This window comes from Telmatherina bonti (genome assembly GCF_933228915.1).
Source record: "Telmatherina bonti genome assembly, chromosome: 10".
Classification (NCBI taxonomy): Eukaryota; Metazoa; Chordata; class Actinopteri; order Atheriniformes; family Telmatherinidae; genus Telmatherina; species Telmatherina bonti.
In genome coordinates, this window is record NC_136628.1 from 39,084,202 (window position 1) to 39,102,129 (window position 17,928).

Consider the following 17,928-nt stretch of genomic DNA (forward strand, 5'->3'; position numbering starts at 1 on the left):
AGTTTTACACCATGACCATGACTGACTGTATGATGTTTCTATGGAAGCTGCTGTGTGACGATGCGGCAGGACTCCGGTTCAGTCCAGTCCTCTACCCTAAGGTGAGCGAAGAACCGTCACCTGGTGAACGGCAGAGCGCACCATGTTGGACTGACCTGTCTTCCTCTCTAGGCATCTCAGCTGATCGTGAACTATGACGAACACGAAATGAACAACACCTTCAAGTTTGGTGTGGTTTACCAGCGGTTTGGACAGGTAGAGACGACCGTTTGAGACGTGGTTTCTTGAGACGTCTCCGGGTGTCTGAGGAAGATGTTTCCTGCCAACAGGTTACTGAGGAGGAACTGTTCAACAACAACGAGGAGATGCCGTCGTTCACAGAGTTCCTGCAGCTGCTTGGAGACACGGTGGAGCTTCAGGACTTCAAGGGGTGAGACACAACGACAACATGTCTGCTGGTGGTTTATTTAACTCTGAACAGATATTTATATTTATTAACAGATCGGTCCCTGTTCCTTCTCTGCAGGTTTCGGGGGGGTCTGGATGTTTCTCATGGTCAGACAGGGTCTCAGTCTGTTTACACAGTCCACAGAGAGCAGGAGATCATGTTCCACGTGTCCACCAAGCTGCCCTTTACTGATGGAGACGCTCAGCAGGTAGACAGCATGACCATTTTACATAAAACATGACTCATCATGTTGCAGAAACCATGACTCACCATGTTACACAAACCATGACTCAGCATGTTACATAAAACATGACACAGCATGTTACAGAAGCCTCAACTCAGCAGATTACAGACACCATGACTCAGCATTTTATGGAAAACATGACAGCATGTTACAGAAACCACGACTCAGCATGTTACATAAAACATGACACAGCATGTTACAGAAACCACGACTCAGCGTGTTACAGAAACCATGACTCAGCATGTTACAGAAACCATTACTCAGCATGTTACAGAAACCCCGACTCAGCGTGTTACAAAAACCACAACTCAGCATGTTACAGAAACCCCGACTCAGCGTGTTACAGAAACCATGACTCAGCATGTTACAGAAACCATTACTCAGCATGTTACAGAAACCACGACTCAGCGTGTTACAGAAACCATGACTCAGCATGTTACAGAAACCATTACTCAGCATGTTACAGAAACCACGACTCAGCATGTTACATAAAACATGACACAGCATGTTACAGAAACCACGACTCAGCGTGTTACAGAAACCATGACTCAGCATGTTACAGAAATCATGACTCAGCATGTTACAGAAACCCCGACTCAGCGTGTTACAGAAACCACAACTCAGCATGTTACAGAAACCCCGACTCAGCGTGTTACAGAAACCACAACTCAGCATGTTACAGAAACCATGACTCAGCATTTTACAGAAAACATGGCTTGGCATGTTACAGAAACCCCGACTCAGCGTGTTACAAAAACCACAACTCAGCATGTTACAGAAACCATGACTCAGCATGTTACAGAAACCATGACTCAGCATGATACAGAAACCATGACTCAGCATGTTACAGAAACCATGACTCAGCATGTTACAGAAACCATGACTCAGCATGATACAGAAACCATGACTCAGCATGTTACAGAAACCCCGACTCAGCATTTTACAGAAAACATGGCTTGGCATGTTACAGAAACCCCGACTCAGCGTGTTACAAAAACCACAACTCAGCATGTTACAGAAACCATGACTCAGCATGTTACAGAAACCATGACTCAGCATGATACAGAAACCATGACTCAGCATGTTACAGAAACCATTACTCAGCATGTTACAGAAACCACGACTCAGCATGTTACAGAAACCATGACTCAGCATGTTACAGAAACCATGACTCAGCATGTTACAGAAACCATGACTCAGCATGATACAGAAACCATGACTCAGCATGTTACAGAAACCCCGACTCAGCATTTTACAGAAAACATGGCTTGGCATGTTACAGAAACTACGACTCAGCGTGTTACAGAAACCATGACTCAGCATGTTTTTCAGCAAACGTGAGGTAAACGTTCACAAGAGACAACATATCTGTGTGATAGCATGCTAGCTTGACAGGACGATGATGAGTGATGTCAGTCACGTAGTCATGGTGATGTCTTTCAGCTGCAGAGGAAGCGTCACATAGGAAATGACATTGTGGCGGTGGTGTTTCAAGAAGAGGCCACGCCCTTCGTCCCCGACATGATCGCCTCCAACTTTCTCCACGCCTTCATCCTGGTGCAGGTGAAGGATACCTGCTCTGACAACACCTGCTACAAGGTGAGGCCTCCTACTGCGCCACATATCACTGCTGTCCAGGTGTTTAGGTCTGAAGCCCTTGTTAATTCAAATCAACGAAACAAAATTGCAAAAAAAATCAATGTTTCTGTCTATTCACACCAGATGAGAATCAAAGTTAGGTCCAGGCCTGGGTGTCTGGTGCAGTTTGAGCTCTGTTGCATAGCTACCATACCTCTACCTAGTAGGCAGGCATAATCCAGACAGCAATGGATGCATCAGTTACGTATGACATCAAAGTGGCATTATGCCCTCCATCCATCCCAACAAAGAAGAAGTTGACTCAGAACAAAAGGAGAATGGAGGACGTCCAGCAGGTCTTCTGTCGTCTCGCGTGCCTTTAAACAACAAAACAACCCGTCTCGTACGGTCCTGTCCCGTAACACCTGGTCCTGGTCCTGTACCATCCTGTCCCGTAACACCTGGTCCTGTACCATCCTGTCCCGTAACACCTGGTCCAGTACCGTCCTGTCCCGTAACACCTGGTCCTGGACCGTCCTGTCCCGTAACACCTGGTCCTGGTCCTGTACCATCCTGTCCCGTAACACCTGGTCCAGTACCGTCCTGTCCCGTAACACCTGGTCCTGGACCGTCCTGTCCCGTAACACCTGGTCCTGTCCATTAAAACCTGGTCCTGTCCCGTAACACCTGGTCCAGTACCGTCCTGTCCCGTAACACCTGGTCCTGGTCCTGTACCGTCCTGTCCCGTAACCCCTGGTCCTGGACCGTCCTGTCCCGTAACACCTGGTCCAGTACCGTCCTGTCCCGTAACACCTGGTCCAGTACCGTCCTGTCCCGTAACACCTGGTCCTGGTCCTGTACCATCCTGTCCCGTAACACCTGGTCCAGTACCGTCCTGTCCCGTAACACCTGGTCCTGGTCCTGGACCGTCCTGTCCCGTAACCCCTGGTCCTGGACCGTCCTGTCCCGTAACACCTGGTCCAGTACCGTCCTGTCCCGTAACACCTGGTCCAGTACCGTCCTGTCCCGTAACACCTGGTCCTGGTCCTGTACCATCCTGTCCCGTAACACCTGGTCCAGTACCGTCCTGTCCCGTAACACCTGGTCCTGGACCGTCCTGTCCCGTAACACCTGGTCCTGTCCATTAAAACCTGGTCCTGTCCCGTAACACCTGGTCCTGTACCGTCCTGTCCCGTAACACCTGGTCCAGTACCGTCCTGTCCCGTAACACCTGGTCCTGTCCATTAAAACCTGGTCCTGTCCCGTAACACCTGGTCCTGGACCGTCCTGTCCCGTAACACCTGGTCCAGTACCGTCCTGTCCCGTAACACCTGGTCCTGGTCCTGTACCGTCCTGTCCCGTAACACCTGGTCCAGTACCGTCCTGTCCCGTAACACCTGGTCCTGGTCCTGTACCGTCCTGTCCCGTAACACCTGGTCCAGTACCGTCCTGTCCCGTAACACCTGGTCCTGGTCCTGTACCGTCCTGTCCCGTAACACCTGGTCGAGTACCGTCCTGTCCCGTAACACCTGGTCCAGTACCGTCCTGTCCCGTAACACCTGGTCCTGGACCGTCCTGTCCCGTAACACCTGGTCCTGGTCCTGTACCGTCCTGTCCCGTAACACCTGGTCCAGTACCGTCCTGTCCCGTAACACCTGGTCCAGTACCGTCCTGTCCCGTAACACCTGGTCCAGTACCGTCCTGTCCCGTAACACCTGGTCCTGTACCGTCCTGTCCCGTAACACCTGGTCCTGGTCCTGTCCCGTAACACCTGGTCCTGGACTGTCCTGTCCCGTAACACCTGGTCCTGTCCATTAAAACCTGGTCCTGTCCTGTAACACCTGGTCCTGGTCCTGTACCGTCCTGTCCCGTAACACCTGGTCCAGTACCGTCCTGTCCCGTAACACCTGGTCCTGGTCCTGTACCGTCCTGTCCCGTAACACCTGGTCCAGTACCGTCCTGTCCCGTAACACCTGGTCCGGGACCGTCCTGTCCCGTAACACCTGGTCCTGGACTGTCCTGTCCCGTAACCCCTGGTCCTGGACCGTCCTGTCCCGTAACACCTGTTCCTGGTCCTGTACCGTCCTGTCCCGTAAAACCTGGTCCAGTACCGTCCTGTCCCGTAACACCTGGTCCTGGTCCTGTACCGTCCTGTCCCATAACACCTGGTCCAGTACCGTCCTGTCCCGTAACACCTGGTCCTGGACCGTCCTGTCCCGTAACACCTGGTCCAGTACCGTCCTGTCCCGTAACACCTGGTCCTGTACCGTCCTGTCCCGTAACACCTGGTCCTGGACCGTCCTGTCCCGTAACACCTGGTCCTGTACCGTCCTGTCCCGTAACACCTGGTCCTGGACTGTCCTGTCCCGTAACACCTGGTCCAGGTCCTGTACCGTCCTGTCCCGTAACACCTGGTCCTGGACCGCCCTGTCCCGTAACACCTGGTCCTGTACCGCCCTGTCCCGTAACACCTGGTCCAGTACCGTCCTGTCCCGTAACACCTGGTCCTGGTCCTGTACCGTCCTGTCCCGTAACACCTGGTCCTGGTCCTGTACCGTCCTGTCCCGTAACACCTAGTCCTGGACCGTCCTGTCCCGTAACACCTGGTCCAGGACCGTCCTGTCCCGTAACACCTGGTCCTGGTCCTGTACCGTCCTGTCCCGTAACACCTGGTCCAGTACCGTCCTGTCCCGTAACACCTGGTCCTGGACCGTCCTGTCCCGTAACACCTGGTCCTGGTCCTGTACCGTCCTGTCCCGTAACACCTGGTCCTGGTCCTGTACCGTCCTGTCCCGTAACACCTGGTCCAGTACCGTCCTGTCCCATAACCCCTGGTCCTGGACCGTCCTGTCCCGTAACACCTGGTCCAGTACCGTCCTGTCCATTAACACCTGGTCCTGGACCGTCCTGTCCCGTAACACCTGGTCCAGTACCGTCCTGTCCCATAACCCCTGGTCCTGGACCGTCCTGTCCCGTAACACCTGGTCCTGTCCATTAAAACCTGGTCCTGTCCCGTAACACCTGGTCCTGGTCCTGTACCGTCCTGTCCCGTAACACCTGGTCCTGGACCGTCCTGTCACGTAACACCTGGTCCTGGACCGTCCTGTCCCGTAACCCCTGGTCCTGTACCGTCCTGTCCCGTAACACCTAGTCCTGGACCGTCCTGTCCCGTAACACCTGGTCCAGTACCGTCCTGTCCCGTAACACCTGGTCCTGGTCCTGTACCGTCCTGTCCCGTAACACCTGGTCCAGTACCGTCCTGTCCCGTAACACCTGGTCCTGGACCGTCCTGTCCCGTAACACCTGGTTCTGGTCCTGTACCGTCCTGTCCCGTAACACCTGGTCCAGTACCGTCCTGTCCCATAACCCCTGGTCCTGGACCGTCCTGTCCCGTAACACCTGGTCCTGTCCATTAAAACCTGGTCCTGTCCCGTAACACCTGGTCCTGGTCCTGTACCGTCCTGTCCCGTAACACCTGGTCCTGGACCGTCCTGTCCCGTAACCCCTGGTCCTGGACCGTCCTGTCCCGTAACACCTGGTCCTGTCCAATAAAACCTGGTCCTGTCCCGTAACACCTGGTCCTGGTCCTGTACCGTCCTGTCCCGTAACACCTGGTCCTGGACTGTCCTGTCCCGTAACGCCTGGTCCTGGACCGTCCTGTCCCGTAACACCTGGTCCTGTACCGTCCTGTCCCATAACACCTGGTCCAGTACCGTCCTGTCCCGTAACCCCTGGTCCTGGACCGTCCTGTCCCGTAACACCTGGTCCTGTACCGTCCTGTCCCATAACACCTGGTCCAGTACCGTCCTGTCCCGTAACACCTGGTCCTGGACCGTCCTGTCCCGTAACACCTGGTCCTGGACTGTCCTGTCCCGTAACACCTGGTCCTGGTCCTGTACCGTCCTGTCCCGTAACACCTGGTCCTGGACCGCCCTGTCCCGTAACACCTGGTCCTGTACCGCCCTGTCCCGTAACACCTGGTCCAGTACCGTCCTGTCCCGTAACACCTGGTCCTGGTCCTGTACCGTCCTGTCCCGTAACACCTGGTCCAGTACCGTCCTGTCCCATAACCCCTGGTCCTGGACCGTCCTGTCCCGTAACACCTGGTCCTGTCCATTAAAACCTGGTCCTGTCCCGTAACACCTGGTCCTGGTCCTGTACCGTCCTGTCCCGTAACACCTGGTCCTGGACCGTCCTGTCCCGTAACCCCTGGTCCTGGACCGTCCTGTCCCGTAACACCTGGTCCTGTCCAATAAAACCTGGTCCTGTCCCGTAACACCTGGTCCTGGTCCTGTACCGTCCTGTCCCGTAACACCTGGTCCTGGACTGTCCTTTCCCGTAACGCCTGGTCCTGGACCGTCCTGTCCCGTAACACCTGGTCCTGTACCGTCCTGTCCCATAACACCTGGTCCAGTACCGTCCTGTCCCGTAACCCCTGGTCCTGGACCGTCCTGTCCCGTAACACCTGGTCCTGTACCGTCCTGTCCCATAACACCTGGTCCAGTACCGTCCTGTCCCGTAACACCTGGTCCTGGACCGTCCTGTCCCGTAACACCTGGTCCTGGACTGTCCTGTCCCGTAACACCTGGTCCTGGTCCTGTACCGTCCTGTCCCGTAACACCTGGTCCTGGACCGCCCTGTCCCGTAACACCTGGTCCTGTACCGCCCTGTCCCGTAACACCTGGTCCAGTACCGTCCTGTCCCGTAACACCTGGTCCTGGTCCTGTACCGTCCTGTCCCGTAACACCTGGTCCTGGACCGTCCTGTCCCGTAACACCTGGTCCAGTACCGTCCTGTCCCGTAACACCTGGTCCTGGTCCTGTACCGTCCTGTCCCGTAACACCTGGTCCAGTACCGTCCTGTCCCGTAACACCTGGTCCTGGACCGTCCTGTCCCGTAACACCCGGTCCTGGTCCTGTACCGTCCTGTCCCGTAACACCTGGTCCTGGTCCTGTACCGTCCTGTCCCGTAACACCTGGTCCAGTACCGTCCTGTCCCATAACCCCTGGTCCTGGACCGTCCTGTCCCGTAACACCTGGTCCTGTTCATTAAAACCTGGTCCTGTCCCGTAACACCTGGTCCTGGACCGTCCTGTCCCGTAACCCCTGGTCCTGTCCATTAAAACCTGGTCCTGTCCCGTAACCCCTGGTCCTGGTCCTGTACCGTCCTGTCCATTAACACCTGGTCCTGGACCGTCCTGTCCCGTAACACCTGGTCCAGGACCGTCCTGTCCCGTAACACCTGGTCCAGGACCGTCCTGTCCCGTAACACCTGGTCCTGGACCGTCCTGTCCCGTAACACCTGGTCCTGTCCATTAAAACCTGGTCCTGTCCCGTAACACCTGGTCCTGGTCCTGTACCGTCCTGTCCCGTAACACCTGGTCCTGTCCATTAAAACCTGGTCCTGTCCCGTAACACCTGGTCCTGGACCGTCCTGTCCCGTAACACCTGGTCCTGTCCATTAAAACCTGGTCCTGTCCCGTAACACCAGGTCCTGAACCGTCCTGTCCCGTAACACCTGGTCCTGGACCGTCCTGTCCCGTAACACCTGGTCCTGTCCATTAAAACCTGGTCCTGTCCCGTAACACCTGGTCCTGAACCGTCCTGTCCCGTAACACCTGGTCCTGTCCCGTAACACCTGGTCCTGGACCGTCCTGTCCCGTAACACCTGGTCCTGTCCCGTAACACCTGGTCCTGAGCCGTCCTGTCCCGTAACACCTGGTCCTGTCCATTAAAACCTGGTCCTGTCCCGTAACACCTGGTCCTGAACCGTCCTGTCCCGTAACACCTGGTCCTGAACCGTCCTGTCCCGTAACACCTGGTCCTGTCCCGTAACACCTGGTCCTGAGCCGTCCTGTCCCGTAACACCTGGTCCTGTCCATTAAAACCTGGTCCTGTCCCGTAACACCTGGTCCTGGACCGTCCTGTCCCGTAACACCTGGTCCTGTACCGTCCTGTCCTGTAAAACCTGGTCCTGTACCGATCCATTCAAAACAACCCGTCCCGTACCGACCCGTCCTGTACCGGTCTACCCCTTACCAACCCCAGTCCGTTGCTGCAAACAGGACCTTAGGTATTTTGCCTTCTGAGTGGACTTTTAGTCCTGATAGAAAACCATTAAAGAGGAAGTCCAGCCTTTACTGACCAATAACTGTTGTGATTGACAGGTGTCCGTCACAGCTCGGGAGGACGTTCCACCATTTGGCCCGCCCCTTCCCAATCCCGCCATTTTTAAAAAGGTCAGAGGAAACCTGGAGATTTCGGGTTTTCCGGGACATTCGTGTTAAATGAGCTTTTACTGTTCTTCAGGGTCCAGAGTTCAGAGACTTTCTGCTCACAAAACTGATCAATGCAGAGCTGGCCTGTTACAAGAGCGAGCGCTTTGCCCGTCTGGAGGTAAAACTATAAATATTTCAACTCAACCAGAGTTAGGTCCTGATGACGGGTGTGTCTAAAAACGTCCCAGACTAATTTAACTTGTACTCCTGGTTCTGGTTCAGGAGCGAACCCGGGCCGCCCTGCTGGACAGCCTCCACGATGAGCTGCAGCAACGCTCCCACAGCATGCTGGGATTGCCCTCCGGTCTGGAGGATGAGACCCGAGCGGAGAACGGGCACGCCCACGGAGGACTGCTGGAGTCTATTAAGGTGAGTTTTACTCTTCCATGATTGTTGTTTAGGGCCCTGAATGAAAAAGGGTCCAAATAAAGGAAGCAACGTTTCGGGACTACAAGCTAGCTCGCAGTGAGCCTTTGGACCTGGGCTGCTTCCGGAGTCAGAAACCAAAACTAACCACGTGACTACCGAGGACTCCAAAGCCGATGCGTATGTTTGGTGATGTTGGTGCCATTACAGCTCCCAACCATCAGCATCCATCTTACGATATATCTCCTCCCAGCTACATCAGAGCGGGCTGGGAGGGAAGGGGTGCAACGAGGTTATGTTGCTTGTAAACTTTGTGTCATAGATTATAATTTAAAAGTAGTATTTTCTCAATGATTTTAGCATTCAGTCAGCTTCACCACCTCCTCAGCTCACAAGGCACAGATGTGGTTGGTGCGGCAAACCCTGTGTAGCGAGCCTGAACAGGCTGGGGTGCACAGATGAGTCTTCTCCTCTGGACAGGTCGGGTTCGTCTAAGCATCGCTGGACCTCCACTGTGGCATCTGCCATTGCAGTTTGAGTGCTCTGGGTTGCATCTAAACAAAAAATAATTAGGTGTCAATCAGCCTATTTCAAGGAGAAATAATGGAAATGACCTTCGAGCCAAACCAACAAACCAACTCAGCTGTCCAGAAATCCCACCGCATAACGTTTGCTTGTTACATCGCAAAAAACATGAGAAAATCTAGCTTACCGTGGCGTTGATGGTGCGGCCCTCGCCATTCTCATGCTAGCAGCTCATTCAGCGGTTACCCTGGCAACGGCGTCTGCGCAGATGTTGCGTTTCCAAATGTGATAGTTTTAAATCGGAGATCCAGAAAAGTTGCCAGGACACAAATATTTCCACATGGCACCTTGTTTGTAAAAAGTGTTGCAAATGTTCAGTTCAGTTGCTGCTGGATTGCTAGCAAGCTAATGCTGGCTACATCACTCGTAGCGATGACTTGTCTCCTCCGAAGAAAGTTCTGTTGTTGCCAGGTTGACATGAGCGGGGAGCTACCTCATCGGCCAGAGGGGCGACGCCGCAGCATGAGAAAAGCTCCGCAGGGCGTGACTTAGTTTATGTGTTGGACTGTATTTCTCCCAGACACTCTTTGGCTTTGATGCTGGATGTGGAATCTGTTGCTATAACGTTCATTCATTCGCTTAGCCCGATTACACGTCGCGGGGAGCTGGAGCCTAGCCCAGCAGTCATGGGTCGTTACTATAACAATACGTTACCGACAAATTTGTTCAGAGGATGTAATAAAACATTTAGTTATTTCAAAATAAATACGAAAATATCGCAGATCATCTCACTACGTTATGAATTTGTGAGAAGTTGCTCTTCACAATCTGAGAGGAAAGATGCAAATAATTTTTGCTCTATGAACATGTTTGTGATCTGAGGGTTTTCATAAAAATCTACAACTTTAGAACAAAGTTTTATAAGAACATAAATGTGGAATACGCCCATACATGTTAAAAAAAATTCTTAAAGATTCTTAAAATGAGACATTTTTCTTCGCAGATACGCAGCCTGGAAATGCTTCACGTCGTCCGTTTCACGTTAAAATTCAACCTGTTAAATTAAATGATGTAACTAAATACAATTCTAATTTTTTTATTTATTGAGCACATTTCATACGTAAAAGTTGCACAAAGTGCTTGATGTAATAAAAACATAGTTTTATTAACTTAAAAACAGACAATTTATGATCAGTTCAGCTTTATTCATACAGAAATAATGAATAACAAAGTTGTATAAATTCACTTTATTAGACGATTTATTCCCGTTTATCCGTCATAATTGTTTCATTTATAATAACTGTTGAGTAAAGTTTGCGTTTCACCGCAGAGGGCGATGCGAGGGCGGAGTGTATCCATGGAAACCATGTCTCGGGGCGGGGCGGGGCTTCCCACCAGCCTGAGCGGGGGCGGTCTGGCTCACCTGAGCATGGAGGTGAAGTCTCCAGTGAAGAAGAGATCGGGTCTTTTCCCCCGACTGCTGAGTGTCGACAGCCAGACAGAAAAACCCAACCAGAGGAGGTAAATCCTGGTTTACCTGCCGAGCGTTACCTGTAGCCGTCCAATCAGGTCGCAGCTTCACTCTTCCTGCTGGTTAAACCGGTTCCCACCTGCTTCAGTCTCCTCAGCGAGCAGCGCAGCTTCGACAGCTGCCACCCCATGCTGGAGGTCAGGTCCGAGTTGCCGTCCAATCCCAGCTCTCCGGAGGCGGGACAACGGGACAGGTGTGTGTGTTTCCTCCTCATGGCAGAAGGTGTGTGTCGGTGTAATCGACAAACAACATCTGTTTGTCTGCAGGATGAAGAAGGACAGCAGTAAGATCTCCAGATCCACGTCGAGCTCCTGCAGCTTCAGTCTACCTGCGGACAACACGCACCCGGTGAGGGACGAGTCTAACCGCGGTCTCCTACACCTGGACCGGTTGTCATAGCAACTGCGCAGCTGAATTACAGAGTTTAAGAAAGCCTTAGTTTGACGCTGTAATCCATAGTAATCCACACCGGAAAGCAGAAAACACTCCACAGTGTCCACGGCTGAATAGAAACTGACAACAATTTGTTCAGCAGTTCTCCAAAGTGTGAAAAACAGAATAAAAAATTAAATGAGAAGAAAAAAAACGAGAGAATGAGAGGTCAAAAACCGTGCGGCTGTCCTCCACACACGTCTCTGTCTGTCCGGGTTCCAGTCTGTCCCGCACTGCGCCAAGCCGGTCTCATGCAAGTCAAGGTCGAGCCACTGCATCCCTTCAGCCGACGGCCATTCGAACATTAACTCATCTAAAGTTGTCTCTGCTTCAGATAAAAATAAAATGAAGTGCATTTTAAATATATTAAAAGCAAAGTGCTGATATTCACAAGTTGAAAAAATGTATTTAGGCTCCTGCAGTCAGCGTGGGATCAGACTGAGACCACTGGATCCATTCACACATGAAAATATCTTTATGTCCTCTGACGGCCACCGTACATTCACTGCCGTGCTGTTCTCACCTTCACCACTAGATGGCAGACGGTCCGACGGTTCAGCGACCAGATGGAGAAATGTCCTAACTTTGTTCATCAGTACCAGATCCAGTCCTGGTCCTGGATAAGATACAGACCTGGTGTCCAGACCTGGTTTCCAGACCTGGTTTCCAGACTTGGTGTCCAGACCTGGTCTCCACACCTGGTCTCCACACCTGCTTTCTGGACCTGGTTTCCAGACTTTGTTTCCGTATCTGGTTTCCAGACCTGGTTTCCAGACTTGGTGTCCAGACCTGGTTTCCGGACCTGGTTTCCAGATCTGGTTTCCAGACTTGGTTTCCAGACTTTGTTTCCGTATCTGGTTTCCAGACCTGGTTTCCAGACTTGGTGTCCAGACCTGGTCTCCAGACCTGGTGTCCAGACCTGGTCTCCAGACCTGGTCTTAAGACCTAGTTTCAAGACCTGGTTTCCAGACTTGGTTTCCAGACCTTGTTTCCGTATCTGGTTTCCAGACCAGGTTTCCAGACTTGGTTTCCAGACCTGGTCTCCAGACCTGGTGTCCAGACCTGGTCTCCAGACCTGGTCTCAAGACCTGGTTTCAAGACCTGGTTTCCAGACGTGGTTTCCAGACCTTGTTTCCGTATCTGGTTTCGAGACCTGGTTTCAAAACCTGGTTTCCAGACTTGGTTTCCAGACCTGGTCTCCAGACCTGGTGTCCAGACCTGGTCTCCAGACCTGGTCTCAAGACCTGGTTTCAAGACCTGGTTTCCAGACTTGGTTTCCAGACTTGGTTTCCAGATCTGGTTTCCAGACTTGGTTTCCAGACCTGGTTTCCAGACTTGGTTTCCGGACCTTGTTTCCAGACCTGGTTTCCAGACCTGGTCTCCAGACCTGGATTCCAGACTTGGTTTCCAGATCTGGTGTCCAGACCTGGTTTCCAGACCTGGTCTCCAGATCTGGTTTCCAGACTTGGTTTCCAGACCTGGTTTCCAGACTTGGTTTCCAGACCTGGTTTCCAGATTTGGTTTCCAGACTTGGTTTCCAGATTTGGTTTCCAGACTTGGTTTCCAGACCTGGTTTCCAGATCTGGTTTCCAGACCTGGTTTCCAGACTTGGTTTCCAGACCTGGTTTCCAGATTTGGTTTCCAGACTTGGTTTCCAGATTTGGTTTCCAGACTTGGTTTCAAGACCTGGTTTCCAGATTTGGTTTCCAGACCTGGTTTCCAGACCTGTTGTCCAGACCTGGTTTCCAGATCTGGTTTCAAAACCTGGTCTCCAGACCTGGTTTTCCGACCTGGTTTCCAGACTTGGTTTCCGGATCTGGTTTCCAGACCTAGTGTCCAGACCTGGTTCCCAGATCTGGTTTCCAGACCTAGTTTCTTGACCTGGTTTCCAGACCTGGTTTCCAGACTTGGTTTCCAGATCTGGTTTCTGGACCTGGTTTCCAGACCTGGTGTCCAGACCTGGTTTCCAGACTTGGTTTCCAGACCTGGTTTCCAGACCTAGTCTCCAGATCTGTTTTCCAGATCTGGTGTCCAGACCTGGTGTCCAGACCTGGTTTCCGGACCTGTTGTCCAGACCTGGTCTCCAGACCTGGTTTCCAGATCTGGTTTCCGGACCTGGTTTCCAGACTTGGTTTCCAGACCTGGTTTCCAGATTTGGTTTCCAGACTTGGTTTCCAGATTTGGTTTCCAGACTTGGTTTCAAGACCTGGTTTCCAGATTTGGTTTCCAGACCTGGTTTCCAGACCTGTTGTCCAGACCTGGTTTCCAGATCTGGTTTCAAAACCTGGTCTCCAGACCTGGTTTTCCGACCTGGTTTCCAGACTTGGTTTCCGGATCTGGTTTCCAGACCTAGTGTCCAGACCTGGTTCCCAGATCTGGTTTCCAGACCTAGTTTCTTGACCTGGTTTCCAGACTTGGTTTCCAGATCTGGTTTCTGGACCTGGTTTCCAGACCTGGTGTCCAGACCTGGTTTCCAGACTTGGTTTCCAGACCTGGTTTCCAGACCTAGTCTCCAGATCTGTTTTCCAGATCTGGTGTCCAGACCTGGTGTCCAGACCTGGTTTCCGGACCTGTTGTCCAGACCTGGTCTCCAGACCTGGTTCCCAGATCTGGTTTCCAGACCTAGTTTCTTGACCTGGTTTCCAGACCTGGTTTCCAGACTTGGTTTCCAGATCTGGTTTCTGGACCTGGTTTCCAGACCCGGTGTCCAGACCTGGTTTCCAGACTTGGTTTCCAGACCTGGTTTCCAGACCTAGTCTCCAGATCTGTTTTCCAGATCTGGTGTCCAGACCTGGTGTCCAGACCTGGTTTCCGGACCTGTTGTCCAGACCTGGTCTCCAGACCTGGTTTCCAGATCTGGTTTCCGGACCTGGTTTCCAGACTTGGTTGCCAGACTTGGTTTCCAGACCTAGTTTCCAGACCTGGTTTCAAGACCTTGTTTCCGGACCTGGTTTCCAGACCTGGTTTCCATACCTAGTTTCCGGACCTGGTTTCCAGACCTGGTCTCCATACCTAGTTTCCGGACCTGGTTTCCAGACCTGGTCTCCATACCTAGTTTCCAGACTTGGTTTCCAGACCTGGTGTCCAGACCTGGTTTCCAGATCTGGTTTCTGGGCCTTGTTTCCAGATCTGGTTTCCAGACCTGTTTCCAGACCTGGTCTGCAGATCTGGTTTCCAGACCTGGTTTCCAGAGTTGGTTTCCGGATCTGGTTTCCAGACTTGGTTTCCAGACCTGGTTTCCAGACCTGGTTTCCGGACCTGGTTTCCAGACCTGGTCTCCATACCTAGTTTCCAGACTTGGTTTCCAGATCTGGTTTCCAGACTTGGTTTCCAGACCTGGTTTCCAGACCTGGTCTCCAGACCTGGTTTCCAGACCTGGTTTCCAGACTTGGTTTCCAGATCTGGTTTCCAGACTTGGTTTCCAGACCTGGTTTCCAGACTTGGTTTCCAGATCTGGTTTCCAGACCTGGTGTCCAGACCTGGTTTCCAGACCTGGTCTCCAGACCTGATCTCCAGATCTGTTTTCCAGATCTGGTTTCCAGACCTGGTGTCCAGACCTGGTCTCCACACCTGGTCTCCAGGCCTGGTGTCCAGACCTGGTTTCCAGACCTGGTTTCCAGACCTGGTGTCCAGACCTGGTGTCCAGACCTGGTCTCCACACCTCGTCTCCAGACCTGCTTTCCGGACCTGGTTTCCAGACTTTGTTTCCGTATCTGGTTTCCAGACCTGGTTTCCAGACTTGGTGTCCAGACCTGCTTTCCGGACCTGGTTTCCAGATCTGGTTTCCAGACTTGGTTTCCAGACTTTGTTTCCGTATCTGGTTTCCAGACCTGGTCTCCAGACTTGGTGTCCAGACCTGGTCTCCAGACCTGGTGTCCAGACCTGGTCTCCAGACCTGGTCTTAAGACCTGGTTTCAAGACCTGGTTTCCAGACTTGGTTTCCAGACCTTGTTTCCGTATCTGGTTTCCAGACCTGGTTTCCAGACTTGGTTTCCAGACCTTGTTTCCGTATCTGGTTTCCAGACCTGGTTTCCAGACTTGGTTTCCAGACCTGGTCTCCAGACCTGGTGTCCAGACCTGGTCTCCAGACCTGGTCTCAAGACCTGGTTTTAAGACCTGGTTTCCAGACTTGGTTTCCAGACCTTGTTTCCGTATCTGGTTTCGAGACCTGGTTTCAAAACCTGGTTTCCAGACTTGGTTTCCAGACCTGGTCTCCAGACCTGGTGTCCAGACCTGGTCTCCAGACCTGGTCTCAAGACCTGGTTTCAAGACCTGGTTTCCAGACTTGGTTTCCAGACTTGGTTTCCAGATCTGGTTTCCAGACTTGGTTTCCAGACCTGGTTTCCAGACTTGGTTTCCAGACCTTGTTTCCAGACCTGGTTTCCAGACCTGGTCTCCAGACCTGGATTCCAGACTTGGTTTCCAGACCTGGTCTCCAGATCTGGTTTCCAGACTTGGTTTCCAGACCTGGTTTCCAGACTTGGTTTCCAGACCTGGTTTCCAGATTTGGTTTCCAGACTTGGTTTCCAGATTTGGTTTCCAGACTTGGTTTCAAGACCTGGTTTCCAGATTTGGTTTCCAGACCTGGTTTCCAGACCTGTTGTCGAGACCTGGTTTCCAGATCTGGTTTCCAGATTTGGTTTCTAGACCTGGTTTCCAGACCTGGTTTCCAGACTTGGTTTCCGGATCTGGTTTCCAGACCTAGTGTCCAGACCTGGTTCCCAGATCTGGTTTCCAGACCTAGTTTCTTGACCTGGTTTCCAGACCTGGTTTCCAGACTTGGTTTCCAGATCTGGTTTCTGGACCTGGTTTCCAGACCCGGTGTCCAGACCTGGTTTCCAGACTTGGTTTCCAGACCTGGTTTCCAGACCTAGTCTCCAGATCTGTTTTCCAGATCTGGTGTCCAGACCTGGTGTCCAGACCTGGTTTCCGGACCTGTTGTCCAGACCTGGTCTCCAGACCTGGTTTCCAGATCTGGTTTCCGGACCTGGTTTCCAGACTTGGTTGCCAGACTTGGTTTCCAGACCTAGTTTCCAGACCTGGTTTGAAGACCTTGTTTCCGGACCTGGTTTCCAGACCTGGTCTCCATACCTAGTTTCCGGACCTGGTTTCCAGACCTGGTCTCCATACCTAGTTTCCAGACTTGGTTTCCAGACCTGGTGTCCAGACCTGGTTTCCAGATCTGGTTTCCAGATCTGGTTTCCAGACCTGGTTTCCAGATCTGGTTTCTGGGCCTTGTTTCCAGATCTGGTTTCCAGACCTTTTTCCAGACCTGGTCTGCAGATCTTGTTTCCAGACCTGGTTTCCAGAGTTGGTTTCCGGATCTGGTTTCCAGACTTGGTTTCCAGACCTGGTTTCCAGACCTGGTTTCCAGACTTGGTTTCCAGACCTGGTTTCCAGACTTGGTTTCCAGACCTGGTTTCCAGACCTGGTCTCCAGACCTGTTTTCCAGACCTGGTCTCCAGACCTGGTTTCCAGACCTGGTTTCCAGACTTGGTTTCCAGATCTGGTTTCCAGACCTGGTGTCCAGACCTGGTCTCCACACCTGGTCTCCAGGCCTGGTGTCCAGACCTGGTTTCCAGACCTGGTTTCAAGACCTGGTTTCCAGACCTGGTGTCCAGACCTGGTGTCCAGACCTGGTCTCCACACCTGGTCTCCAGACCTGCTTTCCGGACCTGGTTTCCAGACTTTGTTTCCGTATCTGGTTTCCAGACCTGGTTTCCAGACTTGGTGTCCAGACCTGCTTTCCGGACCTGGTTTCCAGATCTGGTTTCCAGACTTGGTTTCCAGACTTTGTTTCCGTATCTGGTTTCCAGACCTGGTTTCCAGACTTGGTGTCCAGACCTGGTCTCCAGACCTGGTGTCCAGACCTGGTCTCCAGACCTGGTCTTAAGACCTGGTTTCAAGACCTGGTTTCCAGACTTGGTTTCCAGACCTTGTTTCCGTATCTGGTTTCCAGACCTGGTTTCCAGACTTGGTTTCCAGACCTGGTCTCCAGACCTGGTGTCCAGACCTGGTCTCCAGACCTGGTCTCAAGACCTGGTTTCAATACCTGGTTTCCAGACTTGGTTTCCAGACCTTGTTTCCGTATCTGGTTTCGAGACCTGGTTTCAAAACCTGGTTTCCAGACTTGGTTTCCAGACCTGGTCTCCAGACCTGGTGTCCAGACCTGGTCTCAAGACCTGGTTTCCAGACTTGGTTTCCAGACTTGGTTTCCAGACTTGGTTTCCAGACCTGGTTTCCAGACTTGGTTTCCAGACCTTGTTTCCAGACCTGGTTTCCAGACCTGGATTCCAGACTTGGTTTCCAGATCTGGTGTCCAGACCTGGTTTCCAGACCTGGTCTCCAGATCTGGTTTCCAGACTTGGTTTCCAGACCTGGTTTCCAGACTTGGTTTCCAGACCTGGTTTCCAGATTTGGTTTCCAGACTTGGTTTCCAGATTTGGTTTCCAGACTTGGTTTCAAGACCTGGTTTCCAGATTTGGTTTCCAGACCTGGTTTCCAGACCTGTTGTCCAGACCTGGTTT

General features: G+C 52.3%; 1 protein-coding gene across 1 annotated transcript in view; it reads left to right on the forward strand.

Moving 5' to 3' along the window:
- The window catches only part of LOC306761379 (rap1 GTPase-activating protein 2-like), a gene marked incomplete at both ends in the record, with an annotated part of 87,437 nt that overhangs the window by 56,428 nt on the left and 13,081 nt on the right, over positions 1-17,928 (forward strand). The window contains 11 exons of the mRNA XM_079247502.1: positions 48-101; positions 172-255; positions 330-430; positions 527-656; positions 2,136-2,291; positions 8,437-8,508; positions 8,579-8,665; positions 8,770-8,916; positions 10,769-10,959; positions 11,058-11,168; positions 11,236-11,339. Coding sequence (XP_079103628.1) covers positions 48-101; positions 172-255; positions 330-430; positions 527-656; positions 2,136-2,291; positions 8,437-8,508; positions 8,579-8,665; positions 8,770-8,916; positions 10,769-10,959; positions 11,058-11,168; positions 11,236-11,339 — 1,237 coding nt within the window. The remainder of the gene's footprint in view (positions 1-47; positions 102-171; positions 256-329; positions 431-526; positions 657-2,135; positions 2,292-8,436; positions 8,509-8,578; positions 8,666-8,769; positions 8,917-10,768; positions 10,960-11,057; positions 11,169-11,235; positions 11,340-17,928) is intronic.